Below are 22,436 nucleotides of genomic sequence, written 5' to 3'. Positions count from 1 at the left end.
TATAGAATAAATAATTCTTTTTTAAAAAAATTGGCTGAAATGGCAGTGCAGCTTACTAAAGCTAGGCACTTGGCAGTTAACATTAGGGTGAGACTACACGGGGAACAGGAGGGTGGGGACAGCCAGGGTGGATATATAAAAATAAAAAGAAACCACACCCTTCGTTTAACTCCTTAGGTTACTAGGGGGATGGAAAACTGTGTGAGGACTTAACACCCCAGTCCGGTACTCCTCCAGTTTCACTTCTGTGGCCTTCAGAGCCACTCTAGGAAGAATTGTGATCCCATGTCATTGAAGTGAAAACAGAGGAATGTATCACACAAAGGTGGTGATGGCACAGGTGAAAACTGATTGCTACGGTGGTGTTCTTCACAGGTTAGGACTATCCTGCAAATCACTGCAAGCTCTCTTAGCCCCAGAGCAAGCGCCAACTCAGTTTAAAGGTACAGTCATAGGACACACTCCAAACAAAGCTGGGCTGTGAAACACAATGATTCCCAGCAACTGGAATTTATTCATCTTTGCAGGGCATTGCTGGCTAGAGCAGATTTCCTCCTTAAGCATTTGTAGGAATAAATGATACACTGTCATGATATGCTTCTTTGGGATACTCTTTTTGTAATGGAGAATGTTTGTTGTATATCCTCAATTTCATTCTGATACACTACAAACATCAAATGTGTCGCTCATTAGTATTTTATTTCGCTCAGCTGTTTTACTAATGGGGGCATGGACTCCAGACTATATATACTATATAGCAGTTGACCTGATCCAGAGTGAAGGGGGTTCAGGAGCTGCTCAAAAACATTCCCAAGCAGCATGTCTTCAATAGCAGCAGTCAGGAGACACTGGCAAGTGTATCTCTGAGAGTTCGAGGCCAACCTGGATATATAGCGAGTTTCGGGCTCACTGAGGCTAAATAGCGAGACCTTACTTTAAAAAAAAAAAAGGAAAGAGAGAGAAAGAAAGGAAGGAAGAGAAAGAAAAAGAAGGAAGAAAGGAAGGAGGGAAAGAGGAGAAAAAAAGTCCAAGAGAAGACTAGTGCTGTAGTCCAGTCGCGCACTACTCGCGCGATGAGTTTTGAGCCTCGGCGCTTGCCTTCTTCCCTCCTGGGTCGGAGCCGGTCGCGCCTGCGCCCTGAGAGGTGGCGCTGCGTGGAGCGGGTAGACAGCGGGTGGCGTCTCTTTCTAAGCGTACCCGGGAGCTATCGCTAGCCTCGCCGCCAGCATGAGTCGTAACTACAACGATGAGCTACAGTTCTTGGACAAGGTCAATAAAAACTGCTGGAGGATCAAGAAGGGCTTTGTGCCCAACATGCAGGTGAGTGGGGACAGCGGCCTTCGGAGCTACAGGCCGCGACTCCGCCGCGAACCGGCCTTCTCCGCCCAGCGCGCGGCGGGGCGACCCCTGCAGAGTTGCGGGTCTCCCTTCCCAGCTCCGACCCGCAGACCCCACGCGCCAGGTCCACACACACGAGGACAGACGCAGCGGGGGCCTCACGCGTGTTTTCCCCACGCACGGTCAGACAGGATGTGTTCCTGGTTTCCCGACATTTCTGTGGACTTTTCCCAAGTTAGCACCGCTAGCTTGGAACTCCGTTTCTCTTGAGTCATGGTAGTTATTTAGGTAACGTTTACAGATGGCATTCTCTAAACTTAACTGGTTTTTAACATAACAACAGTCGGCAAGACTCAGGCTTTTAATATGCTCTTCGCGAAGGGACCCTAAGGATCAGTTGGTGGGTGACCTGTCTGTACCCATCTAGGAAGACAGCCCTCCCTGACTTCGTGTCCAGTCCACTTCTCTTTCTCATCCTGGAGGCTGTGTTTCAGCTGAAGTCTTGGGAGCCAGAGACCAGGATCTGAAACCCTGGGCTTGCTGTCTCCACCGCCGTTTGTACTCAAAAGTTCTGTTAAAAGTCGAGGAAGAAAACACTTGTGAGGTTTTGGCAAATGTGTTAAGTGACACAGTCCCTTAAATGCCATGAGAATGCAATAAAGGTTTGCGGTCCTTTGTCTTAGTAAAAAGTTCCTGATAGGCTTCAATTGGTGGCTCGGGACTATAACCCCTGGAGGCTGGGAAATGGAAGATTCTATGTGAGAGGACAGTTTATTATATGAAGCCAACTAGAGCAACGTTAATAAGACACTCTCAAAAAACACAAAATTTTGCCAGAAGTAGTAATACATGCCTTTAATCCCAGCACTCAGGAGGCAGAGGTAGGCAGATCTCTGAGTTTGAGGCCAGCCTGGTCTGCAGAGTGAGTTCAGGACTTGTTGTACAGACAAACCCTCACGCACACACACACACACACACACACACGCACACACACGCACACACACGCACACAAAACTTCCTTTTGCACCACTTTGCAAGGTACTAGAGAGAAAAAGTCCACAGCGGTGACACAGTATTTTCTTTTGTTGTGTGGAAGAAGGGAAGGATGGTTAGTAGAGTCACTTGCTAATTTTTTAATTGACACATGAAAATTGTATATTAATATCCATATATATGATGCTTTTTTTTTTATAATGTGTAAGTTATATAATAGCAAAATCATGGTAGACATACCTCCTCACAAATTTGTGAGCAGTTTTTCCAATTTGGAGATAGTTGATTAGATTTTACTGGTTGAACATTCCCAGTTTAAACCCAGGTCTAAAATGCTCTAAGATCCTTCTAGTTGGTGATTGGAAGCTTTTCTCTTAAAAGAAGTACTGTGGTAGCTTCATGCAGAACGAAGCACTCCACTACATGTAGCATATACATGCTGCCCGGTGGGCATGTGCTTGAGGAACTTGGTTCAGACAGTGTGTTTTGCTTTTCTTCTGTATCAGGTTGAAGGAGTGTTTTATGTGAATGACGCTCTGGAAAAACTAATGTTTGAGGAATTGAGGAATGCCTGTCGAGGTGGTGGTGAGTACACTGCAGAGTCACTCGTGGCACAGGTAGAGCCTTCCCTGCTCTCTGCATAAAGAGGAGCTCAACCAGTGGGAAATACTCTTAAGGAGTGATCTAGACTTGAATCAAAGCACCTGTTTATTAGTGATTACATGCTGGGGCATGCTGCTGTATAAAGGGTTGGAACCCCGGGCTTGTTCTCAAATAACTGCACACAGTAATAGCCAGTGCTGCTGTTCATCCTGCACTCACTGTGTGTCAGGCACCTCATTAGATACTCTATACTGATTGTCCATGTCATGTTTGTAATAACTAAAAGGAGGATATTGTCTGTCTTTTGTAGAATTCCAAAATGCAGTGAGTTTAAGTGAATTTTAACTTGTCCTTAGTCACAACTTCATAGTGACAGAGCCAGAATTCAAATCTCAAAGTGCCTTATTTTCAAACCAGTACTCTTTTTTATTTTGGGGGGAGGGAACTTCTCAGATAGGTTTCTTTAATGCTGTACTGTAAAGGGTACTTAGGTAAGTGTACAGCAATGTTCCATGTTCCCGTTGAACACAGCTTGCTTAGGTTTATCTGAGTTAGCACAATTCATCTTGAGTGGAATCAGAGAGTAGTTAGTGGTAGCCAAGAGCAGTTGCAGGGCTGGAGCCTTTAAGCGCTTTCCTTCTTTTATCAGCACTCCTTATTTTATAAAGGATGAAGGTCATTGACCCCGTTTCTACCCAGATTTCCTGGTAAACCTGGGTATAGTAGGGTTTCATGGGGACCCACTCATTCTTAATAAGCCTTTGAAGCATCTCAGTAGGACCAAGCCCACAGGCCACACCAGATTCCACAGCAGACTGGGCAAAAGGCAAAACCAGTAATCTTAACTGGTGTACTAGCTTTAGTGAACATCAGGATTGGTACCTGATTCACACGGCTGCAGGGTGGTTTCGAGATAAAGGTGTAGTGCTCTAAAATGAGACTCTTAAAGTGCTGGCAGAATAGAATCTTTTATCCCTTTTCATTTTTAGATTAGCAAAACCAATCCCTTCTTCCTTGCTTGAATATGTTGACTTGTGTTACATGGCACTGCTGAAGGCTTTGGCTGTGGCCCAGTGAGTACAGTGCCAGCTGTGTAACTGTGAAGACCTGAGTGGGGGCCCCTTCACCCATGTAAAGGCCAGGTCAGGGGACCTCTGGCACCTCAGTACTTGGTGGGGAAGGGAGACAGGCAGATCTCCAGAGTTTTCTGGTCAGTCAATGTAATCAATAATTGAGGCTCAGATTCAGTGAGAGACCCTGCCTCAAAAAAAATAAGGTGGAGAGCTAGAGAGATGGCTTAAAGGAAAAAGTACTTGTTACACAAGCCTGGAGACATGGGTTCAGTTCCTAGAACACATGTAAAATAGGAAGGTAGAGCTGGCTCCTCAAAGCTGTCCTCTGACCTCCCTATGCATGCACACATACAGTGAGTAGATCCTAGGAAACACTGGTGATCTGTGGCCTCCACATATATGCACACACACATTATTTTTTTAAAAAGGAACTTCAAGCACTTGGGAAAGCTGGACTTGTCTTCCATCTGCCCTGACTCTCAAGTCATTGTTTGGGTTCCCTGGCTCTTCCTCTTTGCCCTTCTTTGTCATTTAGATTAACACCACTGCTGAGTCAGTGTAGTTTTCTTGATCCCCTGAGACTGGAGTTACAGATGAGCTGCCATGTGGATGCTGAGACTTGAACCTGGATCCTCTGCAAAAGCAGCCAGTACACTTAAGCAACCAGTACTCTCAACCACTGAGCAGTCTCTCCAGCCCCACTGTTAATATTTTTAATAGCTACTGTGAATTACTGAATGAGTACATTTTATACTGGCAACATAAAGATTCAGAGTTAATGGTTTTTGTCCCTACTACATTAACAAGCCAGCTTCTTACACACAGAGAACGCTGGCAGGCATGTCAGACTGTCCTGTCCTTCTGTGAATGTGCTTTATCTTGAAGTTCTCTGCCCACTTCCATTTCAACTTCTCCACTCTGTAACTGTAACTACTGCCTCTTCATGTATGTAACTAGCGTTGAAAATCAGATGTGTCATTTTTCTGTTTTTTTTGGTTTTTTTTTTTTTTTCAGGTGTTGGTGGCTTCCTGCCAGCCATGAAGCAGATTGGCAATGTGGCAGCCCTGCCTGGAATTGTTCATGTGAGTCAAGAGTCAAAACCTTAATCGTTTATATTGTCTAAAGTTTGTTGAAAGATGAAGGGCTCCACCTAATTGACGCTGGTGTCATTTAGACTATGACCTTTGACCATAGCAGTAACCCTTGGAGCAAAGAACTGAATCCAGATGGCCTCTTAGTCTCTAGAATCTAAGCATTTGAGAACCTTTCAAGTAGTTTTTATGGCAAGATTTAAATCTTGCCATTGTGGGTCACTACCCCCCCCCCCCCAGTATACCTTTCTAGATTCTACTGTGGCTCTGTACAGTTGGAGAGGAGATGAACAGAGAGAGAGAGGACCACCTACCTACTAGCTATCTAGCGCTGTTGGAGCAATGACAGTAAAAAGTGTGGAAGTGGAAATGGGCCTCCACTACCCTGGCTTCAGACTTCACCTTCAGAGGAGAGTGTTGAGAATGGGTCCACTTACCAGACTTTCATGAGGCTTCTTAGTGCCAGTTACAATGCTGTGCACTGATAAAAGATGTGGCTTGTATATTTATGACCTGATATTTCTAGTTGTCTCCATGTCCTCACTATGTTTGATCCCACCATCCTTCACTCTGCCGCAGATGTATGAAATATGCTGTAGTAATGTTATCAAATAGATTTCCTTTGTGAAATTCCTCATGACCTATAGATAAGCCCTGGCAAAACCACAGTTTTCCAGTGTAAAGGTAGCAGCTCCTTTACTTAATGTGTGACTCTCCTGTAGGGCTCTACTCTTAGCCTTTTCTGTTGGCGGTCAGACTTCATGAGAAGATGTCCCTGGCTGTATTTAGCTTTGCGAATAAGAGTCTGTAGATGAATGGCCCACCAATAGAGACTTAGAAATGCTGGAGACCAGCTCCAGCTATAGGTTCAGGTCCGGAGGTGGGGAAGGGGTGCCTGCGCAAATGAAGATACTGGCCACCTGTTGACTTTCAAACAAATGGCCCTGAATAGTTCTAGCCATCTTTATTTATACAGTTAAAGTCCTGCTTGCCTGAGCAGTGACATCATTGGTTATTTTATTAAAAGAAATCATAACATCAGCATTATAAAAGCTCTATTATTACAAAAGGCCCCTAATAGTGTCCCTTCCTCCCTTCCCCCTCCCACCGGGTCAATGACCCCCTAACCTTATTTTACACTACAAAGCACAGTTTTGTAAGCCAAAGTAAGTGTCTAGCCAGGCATGTGCTGTAGACTTGAGCACATAGCCAGCTCATAGCAAATGTGATTACACAGTTATGCAAGGCGAGAGAGAGACAGATGAAACATCTGTGGGTATCAGTCCAATCATCAAATAGCACCCCTTTGTCATAGTACTTTCTTAATTGCAGATAAAGACATGCTCATTATACCAGGAAACCTCTCCTGATATGCACCTATCAGTTCTTGATACCAGCGTTCAAAGAACCATTTTCAAGTCTCTATTGATCAGATATAACCTCCCTATTTTCTAAGTCTCTGGATCAGGAATAGCTTCCTCAGAAGCACAGTTATGCAAACAGGACCCACTGCTCCTCACAGCTGCCCCAGGCTTATTCAGTGTGACTATAGCTGTTTCTCTAGGGACATGATTACATATGCCAAGATACCCAGGATTAGTGGTCACATTTGGAGGATCCACAGAAGCACAGAGAAGAGAGGAGGGTTTTACCCCTCAAAAGAGTATTGAGGAAAACAGAATCATCCATAGGGCTTTCAGCCTGTGTGATCCCAGCCTTGCCCATGACTGACACAGTGAACCTAAATTTCCCTGTACATATACACAACATAGTGGATGCAAGGAGAGCTTGTAGCACATGTGATCTAGGTACTAAGCATAGAGGCCACCAAATTCACCACAGGTCCTTGACAAGGAGAACGGTTCTCCATGGGCCTCGCCACAGTAGAGTCCTGTAAGTGAGGCTCTTATAGGCTGTTCCTGCAGATGCTGCATGGCCACTGCCACAGAGTCAAGGGCAGGTCCGTCAGGCAGCTAGGGTGCAGAGGGCAACGGCTGTGCTTCATGTCTCTTTCTCTTCCAGCGGTCTATTGGGCTTCCTGACGTCCATTCAGGCTATGGGTTTGCCATAGGGAACATGGCTGCATTCGATATGAACGACCCTGAGGCAGTTGTATCCCCAGGTAAGGTCCCTGTCCCCTCTGCGGTGACAGCGTGGCTTCGCTGTATTGTGTGGCCTTTCTGAGACAGTGGGTTTGTGTGCATTTCTAAGTCTCAGCGGATTCTTGAGGCCTTTTTTTCCACATTAAACTTGGTTATGGACAATTGGGCTGTTAAAATATCAGTCAAACCACTTATTGAAAACTTCGGAGACTTTCATCAGATGCCAGACAGTATCAGACTCTGGCTACAAAAGAAACACTTCTCTGACTTCCCTGTGTGCACACCGGAGTGAATGCCTTCTTGTGTATATACCACAGACAAAAAAGGATGTTGAGAAAAGGACATGCACACTGTTGGTGAGACTGGATTAATGGAGCCATTGTAGAGAGCGGTTCATGGAAATTCTTTTAAAAAATTAAAAACTGAAACTTTATATGACTGAGCCATGCCTTTTCTGTGTATCTGTCTAGAGAACTGAAATCATTATTTCAAAATGAAGAAAGGAGATCCTGCCCATTTGGTATAGCATGAGTAAACCCATGAGCAAAATAATCTACACCAAAAAATGACAAATACCACAGCCCACTCACATAGAGAATGGCGGTTGGCAGTGTAGAGGGAGGATGGAGAATGCTGATTTGGGAGATGTTGGCTAAAGGATTCAGATTAAAGTGAATTACAGTCCTGGAAACCTAATGTACAGGATGTTGGGCACAGAAACAGTGAGTACGTACTGTATGCTGGAGAGCTGCTAAGACATCTGGCTTGAGCTCTCCCCAGGGAAAAGGTGTAATTGCATGAGTGATAGATATGCTAACTAGCTTAATTATGTGATCATTTTCATGGTGTGCACACATAATACTTCATATAAAAGTTGTTCCTTGTCAGTTATCTCAATAAAGCTGGGAGACATCGTTTTCAGAAATACTTAAATATAAAGATTTTCAATTACTATTAATCCCACTCTTGGATGCAAATATACTATAGCCCCAAATGTTCAGAATAGGAAAGAAGGGAGGCTGACATATCTTTTCTTTTTTAAAAGTCATATTTATTTCATGTCTATGATGTCTCACCTGCATATTTGTCTATGCACCATGGGTCTTCCCAGCGCCTGGGAACGCCAAAGAGTATGACAGATCCCTTGGGACAGTGAGGTTGTGAGCTACCATGTAGATGTTGGGAGTCAAACTAGGGCCCTGGGAGAACAGCCAGTGCTCTGCTCTTAACCACTGAACCATTTCTCCAGCCGTCTAGAATGTCTTTAAAAGTTGGAGAAAGAACAACAGTTTAAACTAGCATTAAGAAAAAAATAATGAAGATGCACAGAAGGGAAGGTCACCAAAGCCAGAGAGGTTATCTGAGAAGACTCACAGAATTCATCAGAGCCATATTCTCCGCTGTTGGCCAAACACCTTAATGTGTGTGCTCCGTGCATGATTTTAGTGTTTGCAGACTTGACTCAGCAGAAGGCCACTTTGAAGCCTACATTAAAACATGCTTGTCTTTGAAATAATGAGAATCTTTTTTTTTTTTTTTTTTTTTTTGGTTTTTTTGGTTTTTCGAGACAGGGTTTCTCTGTGTAGCCCTGGCTGTCCTGGAACTCACTCTGTAGACCAGGCTGGCCTCGAACTCAGAAATCCACCTGTCTTTGCCTCCCAAGTGCTGGGATTAAAGGCGTGCGCCACCACCGCCCGGCTGAGAATCCTTTTAACTCTGTATTAATACTAAGAAACTTCAAGTAATGCTCTAACTATCTGATTTTGCTAATGTTTGACTTCTGTTTGCTATAGGTGGTGTCGGATTTGATATTAACTGTGGTGTCCGCTTGCTAAGAACCAATTTAGATGAGAGTGATGTACAGCCTGTGAAGGAACAACTTGCCCAAGCTATGTTTGACCACATCCCTGTTGGGGTAGGATCAAAAGGCGTCATTCCAATGAATGCCAAGTAAGAGCACCAGTTCTGGGAAACGGAAAGGGAGGGCAAAACTACACGCTCTGGGCTTTGCTTCCAATTTAGACATTTCTCAGTCACTCCTTAGGAAGTACAAATTAGCTGCTTTTTAAAAGTCTGTCCTAGCCCATGTTCATTAGAACAGTCCTTGTTGGAATACACCTGTAGTCCTAGCCTCTGAGGAGGCTGACATGGTAAGATCATTTTAACTCAAGAGTTCGAAGCCACCCTGGGCAGCATATAAGACCATGTCTAAAATTAAAAAGTAAAGGCATGTGGCTGTAAAGATCATCCAGTGGTTAAGTCCACTGGCTGCTCATCCAGAAGCCCAGGGTTTGAGTCCCAGCACCTATATGGCAGCTCGGGGGATCTGGCACTCTGTTCTGGCTGTGTGGATACTGCATGTATATGGTACACTGTTAATGGTCAGGCAAAACTCCCACATACCTACACCTTAATGAATCAAGAAAAAGAAAAGGCCATCTGTGGTGTCGGATATTTTAGAATAAGAGCACTTAAAGCATAAGGCGCAATGCCTGATGTTTGGTCCAGATGATAACCACTGCTAGGAGAAAGCCAAGCAAGTGACAGAAGCAGTAGTGAATAAGCTTGGAAGTGATGTCAGGCTTCAGACCAAAGACCCTGCCTTTCAGAGAGGCCATGTTCTGAGTACCGTTCAGTGAGCCCATTCATCTCCATCTTCCTGTTGAATCATGGTCCTGGATATGTGCTTTCTTTACTAAGTAGTACAATGACACAAAGCTCAAGTGCTACTGTCTCTTGGGTACCTATGGACAGTGCTACACACTGTTCATACACAACAATACCCTGTACACTTGGCAGAGTATTCACTACATCAAACCTGCTGTGTAGCCAGGCTGGCCTTGAACTCATGGTCCCCCTGCCTTAGCCTCCCAAATACTAGGATTGCATGTCTGCACCACCATGCCTTGTGGTATACTGTACACCGTTACACCTCAAGTACCTTGTGCTCATCAAGTATGAGTCAAAGATGTTCCTTTGACATCTGCGTTGTGTGAACTTTGCATTTTAAGTCTTATGCATATATTAATGCAGAAACACTCTGAACTGTTCTCTTTTCCACATTCCCACCCAAAAGAAAAGAAAAACAGTTGAGGTAAAATTAATTTAGAAGATGCTTATCCTTTGTTTTCATATGATGCCTGTGTTCTACCGTGAAAAGCATACATGTAACAGTGAGTGACGTGAAGCATCTTTACAAATATTTCAGGTAGAAATTTTGTCCTAATTCATATTGTTTATAAAGGATTGTCATTTAGGGTAATGGAAAGGGACTGTTAAAAGCTCAACTCAGTCTGGCTGTGCTTGAGAAGCCTGGAACTTGGGTGATGGTGAAGGATCTTCTAAGCGTTTAATGTTTGTGCCCTTCAGCATCAAAGTGCAGGTGCAGCAAAGCCACACAATAGTTTGGTGAAACCAAACCTTAAAATGAAACCTGTGTTACTTGAGGAAATTCAAGTACCTTCATTATTTGGCTAATTTTTTCATAAATTATTAATAAAGACATTATAAAATCCAGGTAGATAGTAATATCTGATTAAGATTACAGCTTTTATTTGGATATTTAATTGCTCTCAGGGAATTCAGAGTCAGAGGCACAAATGTAATATAAAAAATAATAGTTAAAAAGTGTATCAGAGGGTCTAGTGGTACAGCTCAGTTGATAGAGTGTTTACCTAGTGTCCACAAAAACTAAGCATAGTGCTATACTTGGGAGAGAGAGGCAGTTAAGATCCTCCTTGGCCACAGTGAGTTCAAGACCAGCCTGAACTACATGAGAACCTGTTTTGGTTTGTCTGTTTTTAAGTACAACAGACCATGAAAATAAGTGTAATCATTGTAATAACAGTGTCACAGCTTTAAATGGTAACCATGTGACTGCTTTCTTCACAAAAAAAAAAAAAAAAAAAAAAAACAAAAAACAGAACTAGAGGGCTTAAACTCTAGAACAAAACCTGGTACACAGGAAGTAGTAATTGTCACATATTCCTGTGCTCTTTGAGATGTGTTTTTTCCTAAGTTTTACTGTCTGTTGCTATGAAATGACATGGGTTTCCTTACTCACTCCAGAGACTTGGAGGAGGCATTGGAGATGGGTGTGGACTGGTCCCTGAGAGAAGGCTATGCCTGGGCTGAAGACAAGGAGCACTGTGAGGAGTATGGAAGGATGCTGCAAGCTGACCCCAATAAGGTCTCACCCAGGGCAAAGAAAAGGGGCCTTCCTCAGGTAACTCACTTTGCTGGGTCAGTGTGCTATTTTAGCTTTTGTAGAGGGAAGAAATCTGTACCTTCTATTTAACAAAAAAGTTATCCTTGAAGAATAGTACTGCAAAAAGAACATAAATCTGTTTGCTTATGAATCATTTTTCTGAAAGGTTATGCAGAGCTTTCAAATATTCATTAAAAAAAATTCTTGAGTTACAAGTGGATAGGAGAAAAGTGGTGTCTTAGTCAGGGTTTGTATTCCTGCACAAACATCATGACCAAGAAGCAAGTTGAGGAAAAAAGGGTTTATTCAGTTTACACTTCCACATTGCTATTCATCACCAAAGAAAGTCAGGAATGAAACTCACACAAGGCAGGAAGCAGGAGCTGATGCAGAGGCCATGGAGAGATGTTACTGGCTTGCTCAGCTTGCTTGCTTATAGAACCCAGGACTATCAGCCCAGGGATGGCACCTCCCACAGTGGGCCCTCTCCCCTTGATCACTAATTGAGAAAATGCCTTACTGCTGGATCTCATGGAGGCTTCTTCTCAACTGAAGCTCCTTTCTCTGTGATAACTCCAGCTTGTGTCAAGTTGACACAAAACCAGCCAGTGCAAGTAGGATATGATTATGAGGTCTACAAACTCATAATTTAGATTAAAAACAATGGTTTGAAAAGGATGGAAGTAGTGAGATGCTTGGTGTGTGGGAACACAAGCCTCACAGCTGAGTGCAGTCTCCAGAACTCCCATAACAGTGGAAAGAGAGAACTGATTCCGAAAATGTGAGCCCTGGCCTCTCCATGCATGCTGCTGTACACATGCCCACACATCATACAACAGGAGTCATAGAACAGTCTCTGATTTGGCGAGTGTTTCTGGTACCTAATATGGAAAATGATGTATCAAAAATCATTTCTACCTGGGGCTTATCTGAGAATCAGCATTCTTCCTGGAATTTGGCCCATCTCAGTGGTACTTAAAACTTCTGTATAGAATACATAAAGCATATGATACTCTAGACCTCCTGAGCAGTCCATGTTATTTTTGAAACATGTGGTAATAAGTTTAGAATTTCTTTCATTACACGAGACACTGTATGGCTATTTTGTTGTTGCTTTGGTTTCACCTATTTGCTTTTTAAATGTATGTTTGTTTGTTTGTTTGTTTGTTTGTTTTTAACTAGAATGGAAACTGTTTAATCAGACATTCTTGCATTTACAGTTGGGGACCCTGGGAGCAGGTAACCACTATGCAGAAATCCAGGTTGTAGATGAGATTTTCAATGAGTATGCTGCCAAGAAAATGGGCATCGACCATAAGGGACAGGTGTGTGTGATGATCCACAGTGGAAGCAGAGGCTTGGGCCACCAAGTAGCTACAGGTATATTCTAGACCTGAATTTTTGCTTGGAACTAGAATGTATGTTTTATGGGGAACAAGACAAGAGCGCTAATTGAGCCATAGAAATACATTGGATGGGCTTTTAACTTGTGGCTTTCTAAACTTGTGACCCTGAAAAACTTCTTCATTGGACCTTAACTTTCTCATCTGAAAAAAAAAAAAAAAAGAATATCATTACTTTATCAAGTATGGTTATGGGAGGTGAGTGAAATAACATATACAAAGCATGTAACTGCATGTGGCACTTAGGAAGCACTGGTAGTGCTCGCTGTCTTGGTAGTGCATGGAGCCTGTGATACTCAGCAAGGTTAGGAATCTTGGTGGCTTGTCTTCTCAAATAGGTAGTCATCTCACTCTCTGATGGATGAGATTATGTTCATCAAGAAAAAGATGGGGAAAATAGCTCAGTAAAGTGCAAGGCAAGCCTGGTGATATAAGTTCAATCCCTTAACCCTACAGAAAAAATGCAAGACACAGTGGTGCACACTTGTAATCACAGTGCTGGGGAGGCAGAGACTGGCAAATGCATGGAACTCTGGTCAGCCAGCAGAGCCTGATTGTCAAGCTCCAGGCCAACAAAAGACACCCTCTTTCAAAAAACAAGACACACAAGGAGCAACACTCAAGACTGACCATGAGCATCCACATGAACATTATCCAGACTCTCCACCACCGCTGTCTTAGTCAGGGCTTCCATTGCTGTGAAGAGACACCATGACCAAGACAACTTTTATAAAGGACAGCATTTAGTTGGAGCTGGCTTACAGGTTCTGAGGTCCACCATTATGGTGGGCAGCATGACAGCATCCAGGCAGGCATGGCACTGGAAGAGCTGAGAGTTCTAAGTTTGCTCCAAAGGCAAACAATAGAAGACTGGCTCCCATGTGGCTAGGAGGAAGGTCTCACTACACACCCCATAGTGACACACTTCCTACAACAAGGCCATGCCCCCTAATAGTGCCTCTCCCTGGGCCAAGCATTTTCAAACCACAACCACCAAAGATAAAAAAATAGTAATTGATAAAATAGTGTAAGACAGGCAACATAAATTTAATGTGTTTAAAAAAATATTTTGAGATAGATTCATAGACAAGACTCAGAGCTAGGCCTTGGGGTTTGTGTTGTAACATAGAAGACATTCAGGAAACAAGTAACAAGAGCACAAGCAAGGAGCAGGGAAATAGGTGTGTAAATGACTTACAGGGATTAGTGAAGTGTGAGACAGTGTGCACACTTGGAAACTGTAAACATGAATTTCATGGTGTTATTAAGCCTTGCAATTTGACTTTATCCTGTAAGGCTCGATCATTTGTGGCAGCCTGACCCTTTACTTTAATGGAACAGATACATAAAGTGGCTTTTGGAGCGACTCCCACATTTACTGTTGAGGCACTAAACATTATATTTACGATGTGTTGTTCCACACACAATGATCTTGTCATTCAAGGAACTGAGCAGAAGGGTCACAGGTCTGAAGTGGCCGGAACAGTGTAGTTAGTTGGAAGATAAATGAGTTACAAAGTGAGACCCTGTCTTTAGAAAGAAACAAAAAATTTATTTAAAAACCATGATGGTAACAAAATATATGCTCTACTCATTCACTCCCATGTTGAGAGGGAGTGACTAAAGCTGTGTTGCTGGTGTACATGTCCCAGGTCACGTTTCTAAAGGCAGATGCTCACCATGTCTCACATTCCTATGTCACCATACTTAGAAGATTCTCAAATACCTTTTTATAAAAGTTAACTTAAAGGCATTATGTGTGTGTGTGTGTGTGTGTGTAAGTAAGTAAGTAAGTGCCTGCTTGTCTGTATGTGCACAGTGCGTATGGAGTCCAGATGAGGGTTTGGATTCCCCGGAACTGGAGTGAACAGACAATCGTGAGCCACCATGTAGATGAACCCAGGCCATCTGCAAAGAGTGTCCAGTGCTGTTAACTGCTGGCCTATCTTTCCAGCCCCAGATATATCTTAACTGAGCAAGTAGATGAATGCAGAAGCATACTTAGGGTTTTGTTTTGAATTTGAATGTTCACTTCTTTCTACTGTAAATCTGAATGATTCATGTAAGAGAAACCTGTCTGGTCTGACCTATGATTCTGTTGCAGATGCACTGGTAGCTATGGAGAAGGCCATGAAGAGAGACAAGATTATAGTCAATGACCGGCAGTTGGCATGTGCTCGGATCGCATCCCCAGAGGGACAAGATTATCTAAAGGGAATGGCTGCAGCTGGAAACTATGCCTGGGTTAACCGCTCTTCTATGACCTTTTTAACCCGTCAGGTAAAGTAAAATTGCTCTCTTAAGTTAATCAGGAAGTTAAGCATGGTTGGTTTTAGAAATGTGCATCCTAGATACTAGGAAAGTGTCTTAGGGTTTTGGTGTCTTTGGCCAGGAGAGTACAGCCAGAATGACCTAATTTTGCCTTGAGCCTCAGCAAGAATGGAAATGCTATTCTCTGTGATTGAGAAGGCTGGGCAAGAATTGTCTGCAGGCAACATCCAGAGCAGTGAGCAGCCTTTCTGCCTGAGGTGGACTCTGTAGCAAGCACCATGGTCTAAAGGGCAGTCTGTGCTTCATATGAAGATTAGTGACTGTCTACCATTCACTAGCTGACAGCAGTGAAATATGTTCTCAAGAGCTAGAACTGGCTGCTTGTAATGGAAGCTTTGCCCCTAGGCTTTTGCCAAAGTCTTCAACACAACCCCTGACGACCTGGACCTGCATGTGATTTATGATGTTTCCCATAATATCGCCAAAGTGGAGCAGCACGTGGTAGATGGAAAGGAGCGGACGCTGTTGGTGCACAGGAAGGGATCCACCCGTGCTTTCCCTCCTCACCACCCCCTCATTGCTGTGGATTACCAAGTATGTGACCCTGCGTTTGTGTTGGAGCAGTGAGGTCAGGAACTAGAGATTTCTAGACACAGATTCAGTAAAGCAGGCAAACAAGTATAAAGAAAAACTCCTGTCCCCTGTGACAGCAGTGCTTCCTGGTCTCTGCACCAATGACCCATCCCATAGTGAGTGCTGTCTTAGTGCTACACTAGGTATGCTTTGCTCCCCTGAGCCAAGTGTGGCCTGGAGGTTATTGTAAGGCAGACAGAGGTTAAACTGCAGTGTTTCTTTCCTTTACTCTTATGGTTTAGCAGATAAGGAAACAGAAGTCCAGAGAGGGCAGGTGCCTTGCATGGATGAAAATCCTAAAGATACTTTCCTACAATTTCATTATTTTCTGTACCACATTCTATCTGTTGCAGGCTCTTATAGCTTCCTTCTCGTTCTTTTCCCAAGGAGCCAAAAATCCAAACTAATGCCTTATTATAGTTACAAAAGCATTGAGTTTAGAGATTTAGGTTTCTCCTACAATTGTACAACACAAGAAATTTCAGGCATAAAAAGCATCTGCCTTTCTAAAATTTAATGTTGGTTTTGTGTGCCCTCAGCTCACTGGACAACCAGTGCTTATTGGTGGCACCATGGGGACCTGTAGTTATGTTCTGACTGGCACTGAACAAGGCATGACTGAGACCTTTGGAACAACCTGTCATGGAGCGGTAAGGAGATTGAAAACTTGCTTAGAAATGTTCCATCCGTTTAGCTATTGTGCATCTTGACAGGTAAATAAATACCTGACTAAGTTTAGCACGGTTTGAGTGTGTCTTGACTACTTCTTGCAAACTATTCTGTTTATATACTAGTTAGAGAACTGACTGTAGAACCAAATTCATCCTCATCTTTAAGTCCAGAAAATCCAAACTGGACAATGACCAAAGTAAATGAGTTTATTGCAGCTGTCTTATAAATGGCATAAGTAACTGCTGCACCACGCTGAGCTCGTGGCCCTGGTCAGCAAGCCATTGGACCTGTTCATTTGTCTAGTTGTTCCTTTCTCTTTGACAGTCCACTTCAGATTTGGGGGGTATGCATGCTCTGCAGACCAGCACCGGTCTGTTTGCGTGTGTTGCCTCACGTCTTTAAGCCACCTACCAGTGAACTGTCTGTAGAGCAGGAGGCTCTGGGGCTATACAGTCATCCTGCCACAGTCAGCTGTGCCATTGTAGGACAGGAGGAACCATAGTGCCGTGTAAATAGCCATTGGTGTGTTTGGAAGCATTGTACTTACAGCATAGGTGGTTGGCTAAACTATCAAAGTGCTTAGTCAGTGTTAGAAGGAAAAGTAAAAACCATCTAGATTACCTTCTCAAATACATCTTAATATGCTTTTCCCTTCTAATCACTCCTCATTTCCAGCTATCTGCCCTCCTAGCTGTCATCCACTGCATCTTAACAGTGTGAGCTCCCTACTTCTCTAGAGGCATGGACAGCATCTGGATTCATAATCTGAGATCATGGTTGGGAAGGGTGTTACCTGTATCTAGTGGTAGAAGCCACAAGGCTGCTAAACAGCTCAGGAATCACAGGGCTGCGCATGATGGTTATATAATTCAAAATGTCATTGCTAAGGTAGAGAAACATTTAAATCACAAAAAGCTGTGTATAATGAAAAATTAACATTTATATTGAAGTATAGTCAATGGTATTTAGAAGCATACAAAATAAATCTTTAAATAAAAAATGCTTTAGGTAGAAATTTATTTTCAAAAAGTGTGTTGAGGCTTCCTAATAAAACGAAGATGATAAGGTTAAAGTAGAAAAGACAGGTTGGTTTGTCTGTGTGGTTTTTCATGATGTGTGTGCATGCGTGTAGTCCGGAGTCCAGCTCTGGTTGTCTTCTTGTATCACTCTTCACCTTATTTTGTGAAACAGGGCTTCTCACTGAAGCTGGTGCTCACTGATAGCTAGACTGGCTGGCTAGCAAGCCCTTGGGATCCTCCCGGCTCAGCTTCCCCAGCGCTGGTCTGACAGGCTTGTATAGCTATTCCTAGCTTTTATGTGAGAGCCAAACTCAGGTTTTCATGCTTGTCTAGCAAGCGCTTTATCTACTGAACTATTTCCATAGCCCAGGTCATTTTGTTTGTTCTTTTAACTTTTTATACTTTATTTTATTCTTTGGTGTCATGTGGGTATGTCAGAGGGCTGGGGGTATAATGTGACATAGCATACACATGGAAGTCAGGACAAAACTGTAGCATTGAGATCTTGCCTTCAATGTTACGGGTTCCAGAGATTAAACTTGGGGGGTCAGTGTTGACAGCACGCACCTTTACACACCTCTCCAGCTCAGTAGCCTGTCAGGTTAGGTGAGTGGGTGGGTGGTTGGTTGGTTTTAGTATAAGATAAAAGGAAAAATCAAGCCTCGTATAGTGATATGCGCCTGTAATCTTAGCTGCTCAGAAGACTGATGCAGGAGAAGTACAAGCTCAGGGCCTGCCTGGACCTTGTCAACAGCATAGCAAGTCTTAGTTCAGAAGTGAACAAATAAGGCAGGTGAGATCATTCAGAGGGTAAAGTTCTTCCTGCAAGCCTGATAATCCTAGTTCCAGCCCTGGTGCCCCGAATGTGTAATCCCAGCGCTCCTACAGCAAGATGGGATGGCTAGAGATTCACCAGAATCTCACACACCAGCTGTCCTGGAGTTCACAGCAGCGGCAAAAACTAGAGACCCTGCCTCAACCAGGTGGAAGGAGAGAGCCCACTTCTGACCTCCACACACATGCCGTGGCCTTTGTACATACATGTGCTCACATACACACACATGCTGTGGCCTTTGTACATACATGTGCTCACATACACACACATGCTATGGCCTTTGTACATACATGTGCTCATATACACACACATGCCATGGCCTTTGTGCATACATGTGCTCATATACACACACATGCCATGGCCTTTGTACATACATGTGCTCACATACACACACACTAACAGTAAATGGGGAAATGAGTAAGTACATAGTAGAATGTGATCGTGGTGAGAATTTCATAATCAAGGAAAAGACAGAATTCCAAGGGCTTAAACAACTACAGGAGTCAAAGAAGCTTTAGTTCGAAATGCATAAACTGGTTTACTCCTGTCCTTGCTCCTTTCTCATTCTAGGGCCGTGCCTTGTCCAGAGCAAAATCACGTCGTAATTTAGATTTCCAAGATGTCTTAGATAAACTGGCAGATATGGGAATCGCAATCCGGGTTGCTTCACCCAAGCTGGTTATGGAAGAGGTGAGTGACGTCCTGAAAGTATTTAACAGAAAGAAAGCCTTAAGATTTATGGCTGTGGGCAGAGACTGGAGTTGTTGGTTTTACAGAAATGAGGTAGGTTGTCAGTGACTTCAGTTTGCCGTTTGGGGTTTTGTATTTTGTTTTTTCACTTTTTCCTGTTTTGAGAATTCCATCGACAGATATTTTTGTCGTGCCCTCACCCTCATTCTTGCGGTTCCTCCTTATTACGCTCCCCACCACTCACTGTCCCAGAGGAGGCCAACCCTAGCCTACTCTGGCCTGGAAACAATCCTCAGGCTCCTGTATGCGAGGATCACAAGTGTGAGCTACAGCTCCTGGTTCTGATTTTGGTTTATCTCATTTTATTTTATATTGTCCTTTGTTTGGAGACTTTTGCCAGCTAAATCGATTAAAATGGTTTTTACTCTTCATATAGTTTGTATCTACATTATAATGTTTAAAAGTAGGTTGTAAGGACCAGCATGGTGACCTGAATTTAATCCCAGGTCCCATATGGTTGAAGGAGAAAACTTATTCTTCCAAATTGTCTCCAACCTCCACATGTGCACTGTGCATGTGACACACACACAGGCAGTACAATTCAGGGGTTTAAAAAGAAAAAGCTTGTGTGTGTGTGTGTGTGTGTCTCCCCGTGTAGCCCTGGCTGTCCTGGAACTCACTCTGTAGACCAGGCTGGCCTCAGACTCAGAGAATTACCTCCCTTTCCCTCAGCTTCCTGAGTGCTGGGACTAAAGGTGTATGCCAACACCATCTGCAATTGTGAAAACTTAGAAGAAATAAGTAGAAGTAGTTTAGGATGACCCATTGTAACCTGATTTTGCACAGTTGTATGCTTACATTTCAGTTTAAGACAAATTTGAAAAAGGAGAAAGACATGTTTAGAGAGAAACTATTTGTGTTTAGTTCACAGAGAGGAAAAATTGTATTTAAATGATCTGCATGAACTTAAGAGAAACCCAGTTATCCAACCCCTCCTGCATTTTGAAGAGCACTTACACCTGAAGTTGTCAATTTTTCTTTGTCCTTTTCAGACTGCAGCTCCTTCTAAAGCTCTTGGTGCCACTCTACTCTGTGCTATCAGATGAGCGGCTTGGCTTCTGGTCGTAGTGGACGTTCACATTGCTTCCCTTTCTTTCCTGCTATAAATTGTGATGTAAAGGCATAGTCATTCTTGAAGCTTTTGATAAGTAGAAGTCTCAGATAGAATTACTGGGTCAAGAATGGGTTTCTTTTACTTGTTTTTTGTTTGTGTTTCTTTTTTTTTTCCCCAGAGCTGAGGACTTGCCAGACAAGCGCTCTACCACTGAGCTAAATTTCCAACCCCTCGTTTGTTTTTGTTGTAACTTAATTTTTACATGTTTTGAGCAGTAATTTGAGGTTAGGGGCTGGAGCCATGGCTCAGCTGTCGAGAGCACTTGTTGCTCTCAGAGGACCTGGGTTCAAATTCCCAGCAGCCACATGGTTTTTCACATCTATTTATAACTCCAGTTCAATTAACTCTGCCCTCTACAGGCACCAGACAGACAAAACATACAGAACACTCCTACACATAAGTAAATCTAAAATATAATCACAGTCTAAAAGGTAACTGTTTAAGTGAAACAGTGTGGGAAAACATGAAGAATAATGGGTGTGTGGAGGCCAGAAGACAACTTAGTGGCATCAGATCTCTCCTACTTAAATGAGTTCTGGGGATCAGAGCTGGGTCCTCTGACTGGGCTGGCATGCTGCGTCCTTCTTCTCTGCTGGTCGTACCGAGAGCGTCCATATAGGTGCTCCACAGTCTGTGTTCTCTTTCACTGGACCTGAAGGGAAACAGCAGGGTCTGGGACAAATGCTGTGGTTCCCAGTCTCCTCTCTGGGCACCTGTGTACCGCTGGGAGTCAGGATCTTTCCCTCGGGGTGTCTGCGTGACAGGCAGAGAGGGGAAGCAGATCCCCCAGTCTGTAGGGGAGTAAGAGCTGAGTATACCACCCATGGGAGTGGAAGAGGAGAAGGCCTTTCTCCGCCGCTCATTTTAAGATGAAGGCCTTCCCTGTTGTGTTCCTTACTGAAGAGACAATCTTGCTTGTTCATACTTGTTTATTTGATGGTGGTTGTGAATACATATCTTTTATTCAGGGTGAACCAGGAATTAAATAACCTTTGTGGGAAGGAATACCCAGGAAAGGAAGCTCATTGGCTGAAGGCTTGGAGCTGTCTTAGCTACCTAACTAGCATTGAGAAAAACTCCGGGTGTTTATGCTATGTGACCCAATGCTGGTGGTTCTCAGTGGGTTGTTATGGCTATGTGTTCCAGAGCAGGTAGAGGCAGGCAGGGAATGGCTCCACTCCTGCCGTTCTGAGATTCCATGGTTTGAGCTCATTCAACCTTACCATTCCTTATGCCTGTATGGTACCAAGATCCCACATGCCCTACACTGGCCCCTGCTTTTAAATATAAAATAATATGTATGTTTTTGCAGAAATTAGAAAATGCAGATGAGGGCTAGAGAAATGGCTTAGTGGTTGAGAACACTGACTGCTCTTCAGAGGTCCTGAGTTCAATTCCCAGCAACCATATGGTGGCTCACAACCATCTGTAATGGGATCTGATGCCTTCTTCTAATGTGTCTGAAGAGAGTGACAGTGTACTCATGTACATAAAATAAATAAATATTTTAAAAAAAGAAAGAAAATGCAGATGAAAATGTAAAACCAAGTATTTATCTTATACCCCTTTGCAGCACTGAGTTTACTGATGTTTTTAACCTTTGCTAATTTTTTTTTTTTTCAAGACAGGGTTTCTCTGTGTATTCCTGGCTGTCCTGGAAACTCAGACTGGCCTCAAACTCACAGATCCACCTGCCTCTGCCTCCCAAGTGCTGGGATTAAAGGTGTAAGCCACCACACTGGGCTAACTTTTGCTAATTTAATGGGCAAAAATAGCAGCTGAGTATTTATTTCAAATAAAGCTTAATAGTTTGAAAGATTTCCTCTTAGTGGATTTCACAGTGTTCAATTCCTTCCCTGTAGGCTCCAGAGTCCTATAAGAATGTGACAGACGTCGTGAACACCTGCCATGATGCTGGGATCAGCAAGAAGGCCATTAAACTGAGACCAATTGCGGTTATTAAAGGATAGATCCAAGACTCTCAATCTCAGAGGTGCCCATGGACTGAACTTCCTAAGACATCAAACTCCATTGCAGAGCTGTTGCTGTGCATGCCACAATGGCTGCTGGAGAGGCTGCTGTCACAGGGGTGGACAATAGCCTTCCAGGAGACATGTGTCTCCAGTGGGAGCAGGGCAAATGAGCCTCTTCCTCCTTTGTTCCACAGGCTGTTGTGACTGTCTACTGGGGTGTGGGTAGGGGTCAGGAAATGCCCTACTTGGTCATACAAGTCTGTAATCACCAGAGTGGACTTCTTTACACCACGCTCTGTTTCTAGCCCAGAAGGTATCATGGAAAACATTCTATTAAATAGGTTTTTGAATGTTTCCTT

General features: G+C 43.4%; 2 protein-coding genes across 2 annotated transcripts; one reads left to right on the top strand and one right to left on the bottom strand.

Annotated features, from left to right (window-relative positions):
* Positions 1–1,143: 1,143 nt before the first annotated feature.
* Positions 1,144–22,436, top strand: Rtcb (RNA 2',3'-cyclic phosphate and 5'-OH ligase). The gene is made up of 12 exons (XM_028776980.1): positions 1,144–1,320; positions 2,838–2,916; positions 5,022–5,089; positions 7,121–7,220; positions 8,994–9,150; positions 11,269–11,425; positions 12,628–12,787; positions 14,915–15,090; positions 15,487–15,675; positions 16,254–16,364; positions 18,811–18,930; positions 21,967–22,436. The coding sequence occupies exons 1-12, from the start codon at positions 1,228–1,230 to the stop codon at positions 22,072–22,074; spliced, it is 1,518 nt and encodes a 505-aa protein (XP_028632813.1). The 5' UTR covers positions 1,144–1,227; the 3' UTR covers positions 22,075–22,436.
* On the bottom strand, positions 3,522–3,704 carry LOC114628993 (ATP synthase subunit ATP5MPL, mitochondrial-like). The gene has a single exon (XM_028776981.1). The coding sequence runs from the start codon at positions 3,702–3,704 to the stop codon at positions 3,522–3,524; it is 183 nt and encodes a 60-aa protein (XP_028632814.1).

The sequence above is a fragment of the Grammomys surdaster genome, unplaced genomic scaffold, assembly GCF_004785775.1.
Source record: "Grammomys surdaster isolate TR1022 unplaced genomic scaffold, NIH_TR_1.0 275, whole genome shotgun sequence".
NCBI lineage: Eukaryota > Metazoa > Chordata > Mammalia > Rodentia > Muridae > Grammomys > Grammomys surdaster.
The sequence above is the reverse complement of the archived record's forward strand: the minus strand, read 5'-3'. Positions and strand labels throughout refer to the sequence as shown.